The 17,898-nt window shown below is 43.4% G+C and overlaps 1 protein-coding gene across 5 annotated transcripts in view; it reads left to right on the top strand.

The window, feature by feature from the left end:
* GNAL (G protein subunit alpha L) overlaps nt 1-17,898 on the top strand; it is a 150,412-nt gene that overhangs the window by 98,505 nt on the left and 34,009 nt on the right. For all 5 annotated transcript variants that reach the window (XM_027068454.2, XM_053206743.1, XM_027068456.2 and 2 more), the window contains one exon: nt 8,466-8,563. In XM_027068454.2, coding sequence (XP_026924255.1) covers nt 8,466-8,563 — 98 coding nt within the window. The remainder of the gene's footprint in view (nt 1-8,465; nt 8,564-17,898) is intronic.

Below are 17,898 nucleotides of genomic sequence, written 5' to 3'. Positions count from 1 at the left end.
AATTGTCTGGAAGCAGTGACTAAAGTCGTGATTCTTTGAGTCTTTTATCCCTAATGAAAATACCTAATTATTTTATTTCTGTTCCCACACAAATAAGTTTCTCTGATGAGTCTCTTAGACATTCTCCAAGTGCACAATTTTCTCAGAGAATTAGGATTTTACAGAGAGACTCTTAGATATAAGAGTGGGAGTGTTGTGAAGGGGAAATCAAAAGCTCAAAAATTAAGTTTGTGGAGAAAGAAATACTTGAGGAATATTATGTTCTCATCACTATGAGGTCGATTTATTTAATTCTCTGCTATGGTTCGTGGATCTGATTAACTAAAACTTTATACTTACCGCAGTTGTTTTGTGAGATTATAATTTGGAAATAAAAGTAAAATCCCTAGACAAATCTTAGTGTATCTTTTTTAAAAACTTTTTTAATGTTTATTTATTTTAGAAAGAGACAGAGTGTGAGCAGGGGGCGGGGAGCAGAGAGAGAAGGAAGCACAGAATTTGAAGCAGGCTCAAGGCTTTGAGCTGTCAGCACAGAGCCCAACGTGGGGCTTGAACTCACAAACCGCGAGATCATGACCTGAGCCAAAGTCAGATGTTTAACCAACTGAGCCACCCAAGCGCCCCTTAGCGTATCTTTAAAAAAAAAAAAAAAAAAAAAAAGTGTTTAAGAGCAGCAAAAGCCATGAAACATGGCCACAGCAGGGAGTGAAGTCCCCTAGGCTCAGTGCTCTGTACTTGGAACCACAGAGAATTCTGATTCTGCTCCAGGGTATGATTCTGCCTAATGGGTCACACTTTAGGAAGAGAGAGGAGAGACCAGAGCCATACGGCTGTTTCTATACACAGCTGCACTTTAAAGCGCCTAGAACTTACAGGTGAGATTAACAAGGTTGCAGGCTATAAGATCATATACAGAAACCAATTGTATTTCTACATACTAGCAATGAAAAAGAAATCCGAAAATGAAATTTTAAAAACCTGTACATTTAAAATAACATCCAAGTGGGGCACCTGGATGGCTCAATCAGTTGAGTGTCCGACTTTGTCTCAGGTCATGATCTCTCAGTTCATGAGTTCAAGCCCCGTGTCAGGCTCTGTGCTGAGCTCAGACCCTGGAGCCTGCTTCAGATTCTGTGTCTCCCTCTCTCTGCCCCTCCCATGCTCATGCTCTGTCTCTCTCTATCTCTCAAAAATGAATAAATGTTAACAAAAATTTTTTAAATAACATCCAAGAAATCTATAGAGGAAAAAATTTAACAAATGATATGAAAGCTCTATACCCAGTAAATTACAAAAGAATTTAAATAACACATAAAGAAGCACATCATGTTCATGGATTAGAACACTTCTCCCTTAAGTGAACTGTATATTCAATGCAATCTCAATCAAAATACCAGCAGGATTTTTATAGAAATTGACAAGCTAATTCTAAAATGTATGTGGAAATTCAAAAGACCTAGAACAGCCAAAATGATGTTGAAAAAGAAAAGCGAAGCTGGAGGAGTTCACACTACTAATTTTAAGACTTACTACATGTTGCAGCAATCGAGACAGTGTATTGTTGGCGAAAGAAGGGACATACAGTTCAGTGTGATACAGAATTGAGAGTCCAGGAATAGACCCACATGTATATAGTCTATCTTAACAAAGGTACCAAAGTAAGTCAGTGGGGAAGGTTCTTTGCAATAAATATGCTGGGGAAGCTGGATACCCATATGGAAAAAAAATGAAACTTGGCCCTTTCCTCACACCATACTCAAAAATTAACTCAAATGAATCATAGACCTAAACGTAAGAACTATGACTCTAAAACTTACAGAAGAAAACTTGGGGGAAATATATATATATATATATATTTTTTTTACTTTGGGTTAGGAAAAGATTTCTTAGAACACACAAAAAAAGCATAAATGCTAAAAGGATAAAATTGATTCACTGGGCATCAGAAAATTTAAAACTTTGCTCATCAAAAGACACTTTAGAAAATGAAAATGCAAGTTCCACTTTAGGAGGAAATATTTGCAAAACCTAGAGCTGACAAAAGACTTAAATCCAGACAATTTTTTAAATCCCTTATTCTTGTAAAAGAAATAAAACTCCATACTAAGAAGGCATACAACCCAGTTTTTTTTAAGTGGGCAAAATATTTGAACAGACACTCAAAAAGAAGATACGCAAGTTGCTAGCAATCACATGAAAAGATGCTCAAACTCATTGGTCGTCAGGGAAATGCAAACTGAAGCCACTATTAGATGCCATTGCACACTCACCAGAGTAATTCAAATGAAAAAGACTGACAGAAGCAAGCATGGGAGACCATGTGGCGAAACTAGAACGCCTAGACACTGACCTCTTGACAATGTAAAATGGAATAGCCACTTTGGAAAACAATGCAGCAGGTCGGGGGTGGGGGGATGCTGTTGGGGGTTTTTTTGGTTTTGTTTTGTTTTGTTTTGTTTTTGAAAGACAGCACACATGCAACTGGGGGAAGAGCAGAGGGAGAGAGAGAATCTTAAGCAGGCTCTGTGGCCCAGTGCAGAGCCCCACGCGGATCTCACGACTGTGAGATCATGACCTGAGCCGAAATCAAGAGTCAGACACTTAACCGACTGAGCCACCCGGTGTTCCAGTGCATCAGTTTCTTAAAGTTAAACACCTACCGGGGCACCTGGGTGGCTCAGTCGGTTGGACATCTGACTTCGGTGCAGTTCGTGAGTTTGAGCCCCGCGTTGGGCTCTGTGCTGACAGCTCAGAGCCTGGAGCCTGCTTCAGATTCTGTGTCTCCCTCTCTCTCTGCCCCTCCCCCACTCACAGTCTGTCTCTCTCCCTCTGTCTCTCAAAAATAAATAAACATTCACAAAAAATTTTTAAGTTAAACACCTACCATATAATCCAGCAATTCCACTCTGGCTATCAACCCAGTCTGGTACACAGATATTCCTAATGGCACTATTCATAACAGTCAAGAGCTGGAAATAACCCAAATGACCATCAACTGGTGAATGAATAAACAAAACAAGGTATATTCATACAATGGCGTAAAACTCAGCAATTTTTAAGAAGGAACAGACTGCTAAAATATACATAACAAAATGGGTGAATCTCGAAAATAATCATGCTGAGTCAAAGAAACCAGACACAAAAAGACAAGGTGATTGCATCTATATGAAATTTCTAGAAAAGGTAAAGCTGTGGAGACAGAAGTAGATGAACGGTGTCTGAGACCCGGGGTTGGGGCGGAGCTTGGCACCAGAGAGGGGTGAGGAGATGATGGAGGCGTTCTAAAACTTGATTGCGTTGGTGGTTGCACGACTTTGTAAGTAAATGGGTGAATTTTGTAGTATGTATAGTATACCTCAAAAGCTGTTAAAAATGATTCTAAGAATAGTTAAAGTAGGCTGTCCTAAAGGAGAAAAAAATAGACGAGTGTGGGGTACGTTGTACATTTGCGTTTGCCCTCACTGGGAACAGCCATCCAGCAAAGGAGAAGGAAGCCAGCTGGCTTCAGAGCAGGCTTTGGAATCCAGGGTCGACCACTTCCTAGCCAAGGAGCTTGAGCAAGTATCAAGTATCCGTAATCAACTCATTCTGTCCTCAGTAAATGGGAATGGAATCACCTACATGGCAGGGGTGTCTCTGATGAGAGCTTGTATATAAGGCCCTTAGAATACTGCCTAGAACACACAAGGCACTCAGTAAATACTAGGTATGACCTCTTTTTTTTAATCTTTATCTATTCTTGAGAGAGAGGAGGGGGCAGAGAGAGAGGGAGAGAGCATCCCAAGGAGGCTCCGTGCTGACAGCGGAGAGCCCACCTCAGGGCTCGAACTCATGAACCATGAGATCATGACTTGAGCAGAAGTCAGAGGCTTAACCGACGGAGCCACCCAGGTGCCCCAGCAGGACCTCTTTTCATACGTGGTAACCTGCTGAGACTGCTGCCCAGGGTGGGTCATGGGACATGGATGAGGGGACTGCTAGTGATTTAATGTTTGGCTTTTCTTTTAACACAGTTTCTAAAAGCTGTTTCTCAATAGAATTTTAGACATAGTGTATTGAATTAGATTTGAGGACGGACAGAGATTACAAATAACAGAACGATAGTGTCGGCAGGCATGATATCCACCACATATACCTGAAAAAACAAATGACAAAAACCTATTCAGTCTTTCTTTTAGCCAAGGGATAAAATTGAGTATGTGTATTTTAAATGAATCAGACCTCAACTTGAGCTTTAGAAAATCCCATGTAAATAAAGGGATTCTGACCTTCCCACTGCCTATTCCTAAGGTCCGTTCGATTGTGGTGGTGGACGTTATCCACTGTGTTCCCATAGAAAGATCCAGCAGACATTTGTTTGTGCTTCAGCTTGTTCCAGAAAGGATTTAGTGCTGCTTACAAAGTTGTAATACAAGGTAATGAAATATGTGAAAACACAGGAGAAGGAAGTTAGGATCAGGAGAGTAAGTTACGTGGAACCGAAAGTGGAGTTAGAATCCAAAGCGTAAGGCTTGGAGACCTTGTATATAAGGCCCTTAGAATACTGCCTAGAACATACAAGGCACTCAGTAAATACTAGGTATGACCACTTTTTTTTAATCTTTATTTATTCTTGAGAGAGAGGAGGGGGCAGAGAGAGGGGGAGAGAGCATCCCACGGAGGCTCCGTGCTGACAGCAGAGAACCCAACTCAGGGCTCGAACTCAAGAACCATGAGATCATGACTTGACACGCATGAAGACTGACCCCAAAACAGGACCTCAGCGCTTTCGTGCGGTCAACTCAGTGACATAAATGAAAACAGCCCAAGAGCCAGAGGGTCCCTGTGATTAAAAATTAATAATAAAATATAAAAAGCGGCTTTGAGAGATGCAGAAAAAGTATTCCCGATACTAATATTGGAGAGAGATTTTCCGTAGTCGTCTTAGAAGGGATATTAGGTAATGAGTATGAAGAACATCTTTACACTCAACCCAGGGAGGGGTTCCATCCACACCACATGTGAAAGCTCTCCTTCAAGACCTGTGTGTGTATGATTTTTACTTTCTTTTTTTTAATTTTTTTTTAATGTTTATTCATTTTTGAAAGAGAGAGACAGAGCACAAGCAGGGGTGGGGCGGAGAGAGAGCGGGACACAGAATCTGAAGCAGGCTCCAGGCTCTGAGCTGTCAGCACAGAGCCCGACACGGGGCTTGAACTCACAAACCGGGAGATCATGACCTGAGCCGCCGAAGTCAGATGCTCAACCGACTAAGCCACCCAGGCGCCCCTGGTTTTTAGTTTCTATAACACAACTCAAACCCCTTTGGATTTTTTTATTTTTTATTTTTAAATGTGAAGAGCATTGACACACAATGTGACATTAGTTTCAGCTGTACAACTCAGTGACTTGATAAGTGTATAGGTTATGCTATGTCAAATCCTTTTAAATAAGAATAACATAAATGTGTATTTCAGTTGCTAAATATATGAAGATCACAAGGCAATTTTTGTTCAGTAATACAGAAGAAAATTAAGAAATGTCCGTAATTTCCTTTTTTTAAGTTTATTTATTTATTTTTGAAGAGAGAAAGAAAATCCCAAGCAGGCTCCATGCTGTCAGCATAGACACCCCACCCCCACCCCCGTGGGGGCTTGATCTCATGACGGTGAGGTCATGACCTGAGCCAAAACCAAGAGTCGAACACTCAGCCAACTGAGCCACCCAGGTGCCCCAAGAATTTTCTTTTTATACTCTCAACTTCTACATATTCTCAGTTGTCAAAAGCAAATTACATTTCTCTGTGAATCATCCTTCTTTTTTCAGACACATACACACACACGCACAACACTGAAATTATTTTTATTTAGTACTATTCATCTTAGTTGCTAATGGAGGCATACCAAAATTATTCCTCATATTTATTTCCCAGTTGGTTTAGCAAACACGTGAAAATTCTAGCCTGGCTCTGGACAATTGTTTAAATATAGCTGAAGAAGCTGAATTGGCTGACTGAATAATGATGTTACAGAATCATTTCTTTATTTGTTGTGATATTTTTCATGGAGGTAGTGGTCCTGTGGCTATGACTTTTAAGAGCCTTTATCTGTTAGAAACAATGTTGAAATAAAATGATACGATGTAAGAGATGTGCTGCAAAATAGGAAATGTGGGGGGAAAGCCATGAGTTATTAAAAGAGTGAGAGAGAATTGGCCATGTGTTGATAAACGTGGAGGCTGAGGAATGAGAGGCCTGGGGAATTCTTCTCTCTCCTTTTGTAAGTTTGAAATTTTCCCTAATAAAAGGCAGAAGCAACAGCAGTAGCGGCTCTGGAATTTTCCATGAGGTTTTTAGAACCCCTTAAAAGTAAACATGGAGTGGGGTGCCTGGGTGGCTCAGTTAGTTAAGTGTCTGACTTCAGCTCCGGTCACGGTCTTGTGGTTGGTGAGTTCAAGCCCCGTGTCGGGCTCTGTGCTGACAGCTCGGAGCCTGGAGCCTGCTGTGTCTCCCTCTCTGTCTGCCCCTCCCCCTGCTCTCACTCTGTCTCCCAAAAATGGACAAACGTTAAAAAAAATAAAAGTAAACATGGAGAATCCAGGCTCTCTGTCGATCTCTAGCTCTGTTCTAGTCCGACATCTTTGGTCACCAATTAGGAAGCTGAAACAGAGAGACTTGTTTTTGTGTTCATCTGGTGTTGTCCAGATCATCTGCTTTAAAACCACAGTGCCTGCGATTCCTGTTCTGCTACTGCTATGAACACGGACCTCAGAAATCCTGTATCTTGGATCTTGATTCAAGCACTGCTTTGTAATTCTGTCTCAGAGGCTTCAGCTCAGACTGCTGACAGAAAAAATGATTCTGACACTTGATAAAGACAGTCAGGAACTTTATTCAAGAGACTGTTGCACTTGGGGTTTGCAGGAGGGGGGGAGAGATGGGGCTTAACTCTGAATATCACCATGACACGGGAGTTATCACTGTCTTCCGAGACCAGACCATCTTGACAATATCAAGTAGACTAGTTTTCATTTGGTGTGTGTGTGTGTGTGTGTGTCTTCATATGGCTCTTAGAAGGAAAAAAAAATTTTAAGGATGCTGATAAAAACTCCGTCAATGGAGTGACAAGAGCAGTGGTGGGAGACACCAGAAGGAAGCACAAATCGAGGAAGATAAAAATTGAGAGGTTCAGCATCTCTCCTTCATATGGAGTTACCCTTCGTTGTCAGCTGTGGATAGTTTGGATTTGTTAATGACAGCAGGCAGCCAGACAGATGACACGTGTAAAGATGTGGCAAACCTTTAAAGACTGTTCCTGATTCTAGGCAGTCAGAACCTCATGAAGCTTAAGCTCAGGGCCCCTCAGTCCTACTGCCCCTTCTAGGGTTTTGTACTGAATTGCGTACTCATGATTTTATTCTTCTTTTTTCAAAGAGGCCCCCACAGTACTTGGATCCGCCCTTGTATGGAATTGTGAATCTCCAACAAAAGAACCAGCCCTTTATTTTTTTTTCTCCAAAAAATCAATGCTGATTCTTAGAGAACATGGCAGCCACAGTGAACATAAGGCATCAGAAGCCCCAGACCCTTTCGTGCGGATCAGAGATGGAATTGGGTGCTGCCTAGGGCTGCCGGGAAGGGCTGATGACTGATGTGGGAAGGGATATAAATATGCTAATGAACGGGTTTGTGAAATTTTACATAACTTCTTTTATATTTAGCAGCTGATGTGTTGTCATTTGGTTCCATAGCACTGCTAATTTAATTTGGGTAATTTTGGAAATAAGAATTCATAAAGCCACCTCTTACTTCGAGAGAAGGAAAGTTCTTGGCCTCCTTTTCAGGGAGGGTGCTCTTTGCCGTAATGGATGAAGTTGAGCTTTGCGCTCACATGGGCTTGAGGGAACCAAAATCACAGTTCAACATTTAACTCACAGTTTTAAAAAATGCCAAAAAGCGGTGAATTAGCATCCCTGAAGAGTGAAATTTTAAAGGTTTCCTTCTGGTGTACCTAATGCTTCTGGGCCGAATTTGACCCATCTGTTCAGTCATGCCCATTCCTAATCATGGCTCAGCAGCTAACACAAACTTATCATTGTAATAGGCATGATTTTTCATTGCTGAAGTGACATTACCACTAGACAGGTGACCGAGTACTAAAAACCTTAAAATTATTCTTAAAATGGCTGTCGTATGTATAGTTGGTGAATGCCAGAAAATTACTTTTGACTTGTAATTTTCATTTGGGGGAACTTCCTGGAACAACAAGAATGTGTGACCTGTTGATGTGAGCGATGATCACAGAGGTGCATGTTTTTGTCACGCTGATCGCAAGCCCTGTGTGGTGTATATGGCGTGTAACATCGACTCAAAGAAAACGGTTCATGCGCTACCTGCAAAAATTTTTTTGGCAGTTTCTTTTTACTTTTACCTTTTGAAAAGATGATAACACATGTGCTTTCTTCTTTGTAACTTTTTCCGATTTTAGGAATTCTTTGATCACGTGAAGAAGCTTTGGGATGATGAAGGCGTGAAGGCGTGCTTTGAGAGGTCCAACGAATACCAGCTGATAGACTGCGCACAATAGTAAGTCAGCTTCTGATCAAGGCCTGGCCTGTCTGAAGCTCCCCTTGCACCCACAGTTCGCTGCCCTCCCAGGGTCGATGATGTCTCTTCAGTGCAAGGAACAAAGCATTAACATCTTACTACAGAAATCAGCTTTTAAGGTGGCACACATTTGGTGGATGGAAAACTAAAAATCCAATAGGAATCAGAAGCAGGTGTATTCATTTTACCCTGATCAGTGTTTTTAGTTCTGTTCATTTTTTTGCTTTCTATAAAATTACAGGTATTTCCATAAATTAGACTGCACTTAGATATTCACTGTTGTATATTCATTTTGGAGCAGGGCCCCCAAATTAAATTTTAAAATAATATCAGGGCACCTAGGTGGCACAGTCCATTGAGCATGTGACTTTGGCTCAGGTCATGATGTCATGGTTCGTGAGTTCGAGCCCCACATCAGGCTCTCTGCTGTCAGTGCAGAGCCCACTTCGGATCCTCTGCCCCCCTCTCTCTCTGCCCCTCCCCTGCTCACATTCTCTCTCTCAAAAATAAATAAAACATTTTTTAAAAATACTAATAAATAAAATAATATCGACATCTGCAGCTGTGCCCAAGCTCTCACTTAAAGTACTAAGTGATCATCTTATACAGTCAGAAGTAGACTAGAACCTTGAAAGTAGGTGGTAATTAATATAGTAAGTAAAGACTTGATGAAAAAAATGTAAGAAGAGAAACAAGAAATAAGGAAAGGGGGGGTGCCTGGGTGGCTCAGTTGGGTAAGCATCCGACTTCGGCTCAGGTCATGATCTCACAGTTAGTGAGTTCAAGCCCCGCATCGGACTCTGTGCTGATAGCTTGGAGCCTGGAGCCTGCTTTGGATTCTGTGTCTCCCTCTCTCTGCTCCTCCCCCACTCATGCTTGCGTGCGCGCTCTCTCTCTCTTCTCTCTCCCTCTCTCAGAAATAAAGAAACTTAAAAAAAAAAAAGAAAGAAAGAAGGAAGGAAGGAAAATACTGGTGCCTAGGCTGGCTCACTGTTTTTCCCTGAAATGCTCGTTTTCCCATTTCATTTTGCTATTTTAGCCTCATTCTATATCTGTTAGTCAATAATGGGCCTGAGAAGAATGTTAATCAAGAAGCTCTAGATATGTTTGCTATTTTGATAAAAACTGTATTTAAAGTTGTTTTATATAACTCTTGGGGCGGCAAGAAATGAGTGCTTTTACATTTTAAGTCTGTAAACTCTAAAACTTCATACGTGTGGAAGAGATTTCATGAGCATACAATCTGGGAATTCACAATATTTGTTACCCACCGATGGAGCTACGCCCTGAATACTGATTTCAAGGAGAGGGTAGTTGTGTGGCCGCCCATAGGAGTTCAGGCAGCATGATCTTGTGACGGACACTGAGAGAAGCCAATAAAAAGGGCCCAAGGAGAGGTGCTGGGTGTGTCCCAGGCAGGGAGGGGAAGCCAGTCTGAAGGCAGATGGGTAATGGAAGAGTAGCCGTAAACAGATGAGAGAGGTCAGTGGAGCCAAGTGCCAAGGTCATGCCAAGGAACTTGGATTTGCCTCCAAATGCAGTGAGTGAAAGTCGACTCAATAAGTGACGTTGTCAGGGTCACTCTGACTGCTGTGTGGAGAATTAAAAGAAGGAAACAAGGACCCAAGTGGGATGCCTCGGGTCGTGGAGGCGAGCCCTGGGGCACAAACGGGCAGATCTAGATGGTGGGTCAAAATGCAGGAGGTGGAGGGAAGTGGGGATCAAGGATGACAACAGGATAGGTCATGGTGCCATTTATTGAGATGGAGGAACCTGGGACGTATTATGGGAGGACAGGGGACAGTATCGAGCGCCGGTTTGAAGAAATTAAGTTAGCGATCCCAAAGGCAATACCCGAGGGGAAAGATGAAGCAGGAGCCTGGAGCTCACAATGGAGACTGGCAGGGTATATAGAGGAGAGGGTCCTGGACATGGAAATTCAATCCTCAGAGGTTGGTTTCAGGAAGAGGAGGAGCCTAAAACCACATCTGAGAAGTAGATGGAGAGGGAGTCCTTTAGAGGACGGAAGAGGATCTTGGGGTTGAGATGGGGGAGGATTGATGGCGTTACAATTTACTTAACTTCCTTCTTACGATGACCAAGAACTGGCTCACCCCCCACCACAGTCCACAAGCAGGTGGTCCTCAAGCATTTGGTGAGCAGCAGGTACATCTAGGGAGCGGTCTCGGCATGGCACACACCTGTTGCATATACCCTGAGGTGAGCATTAATGACCCTCCACTGTATATACTAAAGAAACCCTTCACTGATTGAAATTTTTCATGAACTAGAAAAGTATTTAAAATTCCTCTTCTTCAAGTCCTGCCTTAAATCAACATTCCCTTTTCAAATTGGCGTGCCCCTTAGTTTACATTGGTGAATACATCACTGTGGTTTTTCTCACGTCGTGTGGTACGTTTAGACTGGTTTAGATTTGGGTGTGGAGTGGGACAAGCTTCCCAGGGGAGCTCGGACTCACCCTGGGAGGGTCTCAGGAGGCACTCCACTTCCCAAAGGGCCTCTCATCTTTCCTTCCAGCTCTTACTCGCTCTTTCTCGAACATATCATCTCAGAGTCATGTAAAGGCCATGGCAGTGTTAGACAGATGGAAAGACTATCTGAAGTCAATGCTAGCAATGGGAATTTCAAGCACAGCTCAAAATAATTTTAAAATTCACATACATTGGCATTTGAAGTTGATGTGAATATGTGCTTTATCATCGTTTTCCCGTATTTCTTGAGCAGGGACATCATGAGCAAACACCACAGTGCTACTCAGTGTCAAGTTAGGAATTTCTCTTTCTTAAAAAAAAGAGAAACTGGGGCGCCCGGGTGGCTCAGTTGGTGAAGCGTCCAACTTCAGCTCAGGTCACGATCTTGCGGTCCATGAGCTCGAGCCCTGCATGGGGCTCTGTGCTGACAGCTCAGAGCCTGGAGCCTGCTTCAGATTCTGTGTCTCCCTCTCTCTCTCTCTCTCTCCCTTTCTCTGCCCATCCCCCCTCTCACGCCCTGTCTCTCTCTTTCTCAAAAATAAACATTAAAAAAAATTTTTTTTAAAGAGAAACAGACAACTTAGTCTCCTACCACTCCAGGAATAAAAATCATGACTTAATTTAAGGTAGAATATGCAAATATAAATTTTTTACAAGGAAGAAGTAGAGCCTTGACAAGAGGCAGGATTCAGATCTCAGCTCTGCCACGACCATTGTGTGAGACTCTGGGCAAACTCATGGGAACAGACATGGGTCCCATTCTCATTCAGTTCCCATAGGATTAAATAGGTATATACCAAAGTCCTCTAAATGGTGCTTGGCACATGGGTGAGCCCCACATAAGCTCCTGATGTTATGTCACCAGCATGGAAGCTGAAGTCCAGAGAGGTAAACTAAGGCACTTAAGGTCACAGTTTCCCAGAAACAGGTGGCACACAGCCACGACCTTCAGTCCCATCCTTTCAGATTACCGAGAGCCATGGCACAAAGTGCTTGTGCGTGAGGTCAAGACTCCAGGCTCGTCAGGAATGAGGCACCAGTGCTTCATTATGCTTTCTTGACTCGGGGCCTGGCAGAATCACAGGAAGCGATTCCCCCTCTAGACCTCACTAATCCTAACTTCTCCAGCATTGCTTCCTTTATCTATTTTAATGCATGTGGGAATCCAGACGGATCAATACCCTTTGTCTCTTAATAGCTGTTGCTTTTCGTCTAAACTCAGGTTTTGAGGTGGGGGTGAGGGATTTAAAATACAAGGAATATTTCAATAACATTGGTTAGACCCAACATACGGCTACCAAATTTCATGCTGCCAAATTGGATTTTAAGGAACAGAAGCTGGGGCGCCTGGGTGGCTCAGTCGGTTGAGCGTCCAACTTTGGCCCAGGTCATGATCTCACAGTCATGATCTCACAGTCTGTGAGTTCGAGCCCCGCATCGGGCTCTGTGCTGATGGCTCAGAACCTGAAGCCTGCTTCCAATTCTGTGTGTGTGTCTCTCTCTCTGCCCCTTCCCTGCTCATGCTCTGTCTCTCTCTGTCTCAAAAATAAATAAAAACATTAAGAAAAAAAAATTTTTTTTAAAAAAAAGGAACAGAAGCTGCCTTTATCAGCCATGCCCATCCCTCCAATAAAAAAAAAAAAAGACATTTCAGCATCAAAACAATGAAGGGACATGATCTCAGAGGAAATCCCTGGGACGATGATCCTCAGGTCATCTTGTCCAACCCGCCCGACTTTTAATTCCTCAAGGAATGTGTCTTATTCGTCCTTAAGGTGAATATTGTTTCATGAAGTCGCTGCTCAGTAGGGGCTATTTGAAATAAATGAGTTAGCAAAACAGGAGCCTGGTGTTCACTATGGTACTGATAGAAAAAGCTGGCCTGTCCCTTTAAACGTACGCACCCTACCCCGGATTCAGGCTCCGTGGCCTCCTTCTTCCCGCTTGCAGATCCCCAGTGTTCTGACGCATTTTCTTTTTCCCTCTCATTAAAATTGCTCAGAGAAAATATAGAACTTCTATCTTGGTGGAAATTGAAGTCACTGTGTTACCTGGCTCAGCAGAATTATATTTTGAACCTTCATGCTTGTTATGAAGGGAATAATTCTCAGCCAGGTTAAAGTAACCTCTTCCGTGGCAAAAACCCTGGGAATATTTTGGGGGAAGAGGGGCTTCTCAGTGCTGCTGAAATTCTGTTAAGGCCGAGCTGCCGGTGAGGAATCTGGGAAGAGTCTGGCGGTTCCTTAAAAGCTTAAACACAGAGGTAGCCGGCAGTTCCACTCCTGGGTATTTACTCAGAATTAAAAACATACGTCCTCACAGAAACTCACACACGGATATTCATGGCAGCATTACTCACAATAGCTAAAAAGTGCAAACAACCCAATTGTCCCTCAAGTGATGCACAAAACCTGATGCATCACACAACAAAATATCATGTGGAATAAATAGGAATGAAACGTTGATTCATGAGACAGCACAAATGAACCTTGAAGACATTCTATTAAGTGAAAGAAGTCAGACACAAAAGGGCACATATGATATGATTTGGTTTACATGAAACATCCAGAACAGGCAAATCCACAGAAACAGAAAGTAGGTTAGTGATTGCCAGGGGCCTGGGGAAGGGGAAATTGAGAGGGACTGCTACTGGGTATAGAATTTATTTGGGGGACAATGGGAATATCCTGGAATAGTATTGATAGTTGCACAACCGTGTGACTGTGCTAAAAACCACTGAATTGTATAATCAAAATGGTGAATTTTATGTTATATGAAATATATGTTATGTGGGTTATATTGAATCTAAAAAAAAGAAAGATTGTGGAGGTGGGAGGGATCCAGGGCAGGAAAGGCAAAGGGAACACTCGTCAAGATTGGCCAGGGAACAGTCTCCTCGATGAGCCAGGGGTCCTCTTGTCAACATCAGATGAAAGTCTACACATGTGCTTACAAGGCCTGCTTTTTAGAAGGCCTCTGTCAATCACAAATGCATGCCACACTCCAGTTCTGCAAACACATATGAGCAAATGGGAGCCCCCAAATTATAAAGTGCCTATGGTATAAAAACAACAACAAAAAAAATACGATGATCTATATTATGCTGTTTGGCATGCAAAGAGTAGAAACTTGCTCAGGCTTCTTCAAAAAGAGGGGAATTTGTTCTGAGTTTCTCTTGGAAACCACTGTTGAGTCAAAGATGCTGTGGGGACCAGCTCTTCTGTTCCTGCTGTGTGGACATTTCAGCTTGGCTTTGCTCCTAATGGCAGGTCCACTCTGCAACTGCAGGCCAGGTCCCAGAGGAAGCAGAGAGATCAGCTTTGCTAAAAGGGAGACAGCCTGCGTCTGGCCATGATCCCAGCCTGCTCACATGGTGGCCCCACCTGCTGTCCCTGGGCGGTCAGTGGCCACACCCACATCCCTGAGCAGAGGCTGCGGTAAGGCAGGGCAACCAGGCTGCACTGTCTGACGCCAGGACAGACCGATTTGGCTAGAGGATTGTGGGAACAGTCATCATAACTGAGCATTAAGTATTGTACTTTGGGTAAAAATGAATGTCTTTGAAGCACCAAGCAAGCCGTACAAATAACTACAGATTATATTTTATACAGAATTGCCCAGTTCCCACTGTGAAAATTAAAAGACAATCTCTCCTGCATTATCCCCCAAAATGCATTTCCTCTAAGTCCTAATAATAAGTGATTATGTAGCCATGGAAACAGCTATTTTGGGAGAAAGCAAATCAGAGAAAATTGGATCTTTAGAACAGGTTTATAAAATCAGACTTCACTTAATGTAGCTTGAAACTCTGTTGCTCGGTGCAGGTCCCAGTGCTTTGTACTGATTGTTTACATGATAAGCACCTCTGGGAGTGCATCCATTTGAATAATGGGTTTTAGAATACTCTCAGAATATTCCAGAAAAAAAGGAAAGAATTGCAAGAAAGGTACAGTGATTTTCTGCTATGCCCCTGTCTGCCTTTGGCCATCTCTCAGGAGTCTTGGGGACCACACTGACCGCATTGACCACATTTACTCTCTAGGACTGATTTTGTTCTCATGGCTCCCAAGTCCCCAGATTTAAGCTTTCAGGACAATCAGGAAATTATTAGCAAACATGAAGTCTCAGCTGCAAAGCTGTTCTTTTTTTTTAAATTTTTTTCCAACGTTTATTTATTTTTGGGACAGAGAGAGACAGAGCATGAACGGGGGAGGGGCAGAGAGAGAGGGAGACACAGAATCGGAGACAGGCTCCAGGCTGTGAGCCATCAGCCCAGAGCCTGACGCGGGGCTCGAACTCACGGACCGCGAGATCGTGACCTGGCTGAAGTCGGACGCTTAACCGACTGCGCCACCCAGGCACCCCAAAGCTGTTTTTTTGAGGTCATCTTCAAGTCAACGAAACCGTAACTTAAAATGTCCATGTTACTACACCCTGTTGAATCCATTGAATATATAATCAACCAACTGGGTGCACCTACACATTGTCCTTAACACTCACGTTGATCTTTATTTCTAGCCAAATGTATTGTCAGATTCATTTTCTTGATCTGCAGAATTGGACGCGTTCCTTTTATGGGCAGTACCTACACATTGTCCTTAACACTCATGTTGATCTTTATTTCTAGCCAAATGTATTGTCAGATTCATTTTTTTGATCTGCAGAATTGGACGCGTTCCTTTTATGGGCAGTACAGTCCATTTCTTGTGGGTATGAAGCATGGCATCAGTGGCAGGACAAAGTAGATGGACCAAATACCCCAGAGTCAGTCGGTCAGCCCCTGGTTGTTTCCATTTTCTTCCGTGCCCGTTTGGAAACCCTGTCCTGAGAAGGAATTTTTAAGAGGGCTTGCTTAACACCAGGGCTTCTGTGTGAGTAGGAAGCCTGCACTTCCTCTCCTGTGTCTCCTTCTCACACTCACCTGATACACACGCACGACACTGCTCACAGCAGATGTGTGGGGTGTTTTCCCACACCAAGTGATTCCCCATGACACCAGCTGGGTGTCCTACAATTTAACTCAGTGCAGATGCTGTCTACCCCGAGACCGCGTCAGATCCCACAGGTTGCGGGCTCAGTCCCACGAGGCTGCCCCCGACTTCAGACGCCAGTCTCAAGCGATAGGTCTCCAGGTTATCTATAGCTTCTGCTCTACTACTGACGACTCACAGAACTCAAGGTCACTTACTTACATTTACTGGTTAATTAAAGGAAGTGATAAAGGATATACATGGACAGCCACACGAGGAGATGCACAGGGCGAGGTCTGGGAGAGTCTCGAGCACAGGAGCTTCTGTCACCATAGAATTGGGATGTGTCACCCTCCCGGTACATGCATGTGTTCACCAACCTCTCCAGACCTTGTACTTTGGGATTTTTATGGAGGCTTCACCATGTAGGCATGAACTGTCCTTAACTCCAGCCCTTCTTCCCTTCCTGGAGGATGGGGTAGGCAGGAGCTGAAGCCAAGCTTCTAGTCATGGCTTGGTCCTTCTGGTGACCAGCCCCATCAGGGAGCCCACCCAGAGTCGCCTCATTGAAACAAAAGACACTCCTATCACACGGGAAGGTACAAGGAATTTAGGAGCGCAGTGTTAAGAACGGGGGCCCATGACCAAATATTAGAATGGAAAATGCTCCCAGTGCTCTTATCACTTAGGAATTTACAAGAGTTTCAAAAGCTCTGTGCCAGGTATCAGGATCAGAGATCCTGACTATCTCACATGTGTAAACAAATGTTTCAAATCTTTCAGGAAAACTACTCCCTTGAGTGGAGGATCCTAATTGGTTCCCCTGCATCATCTCATTGAATCTTCAGGCTTCTTATAAAGAGAGGATGCTGAGATGGGGCTCCAAGTCCTGTCCCTTCCGGCACGTCACAGTAGTTTCTGGTGTTTCCCATTCAGTAGATCTTGTTAGATTCATTTTGAAGCTGTGAAGATCAAGCCTTTGAACTATATATGATTTAAAAAAAAAAAGTGTTATAATAATGTTTTTCCTGCCTTAGCTGTATGTCCCCAATTATTTCTAGAAATAGGACTTTTGTCAAACAGTGTCCTGTGAGGGGTGCCAGTAGTGAAGAGGGGGTCAGCAGCAATGAGGAGCCTCGCAACACCCTTAACCTTTCTCCCGTGCTCCTTTGCGGTGGCTCAGTGAGTGCCAAGAAACACTCCCGGGGCCCACTTTAAAGACTAAGGCCAGGGGCGCCTGGGTGGCTCAGTCGGTTAAGCGTCCGACTTCAGCTCAGGTCACAATCTCGCGGTCTGTGAGTTCGAGCCCCGCGTCGGGCTCTGGGCTGATGGCTCAGAGCCTGGAGCCTACTTCCGATTCTGTGTCTCCCTCTCTGTCTGCCCCTCCCCTGTTCATGCTCTGTCTCTCTCTGTCTCAAAAATAAATGAACATTAAAAAAAAATTTTTTTTTAAATAAAGACTAAGGCCAGCTTCCAAAGCTGTAACAGCAGGACCAAAGGCAACTTGCATCAAATGCCAACTCCAAGTGGCATTTTATTAGAATAACTGTATCAAACCAAAGTGGTATTTTTTTTTATTTTTTTTTATTTATTTTTTAATGTTTACTTATTTTTGAGACAGAGACAGAGCATGAACAGGGGAGGAGCAGAGAGAGAGGGAGACACAGAATCCGAAACAGGCTCCAGGCTCCGAGCTGTCAGCACAGAGCCCGACGCGGGGCTTGAACTCACGGACCGTGAGATCATGACCTGAGCCGAAGTCGGACGCTTAACAGACCGAGCCACCCAGGCGCCCCACCAAAGTGGTATTTTATTAGAGTGAAAGTTATTTTAGATGTTCACCTTGATAACA

The sequence above is a fragment of the Acinonyx jubatus genome, chromosome D3, assembly GCF_027475565.1.
Source record: "Acinonyx jubatus isolate Ajub_Pintada_27869175 chromosome D3, VMU_Ajub_asm_v1.0, whole genome shotgun sequence".
Classification (NCBI taxonomy): Eukaryota; Metazoa; Chordata; class Mammalia; order Carnivora; family Felidae; genus Acinonyx; species Acinonyx jubatus.
This window is presented reverse-complemented; position numbering and strand designations above follow the sequence as displayed.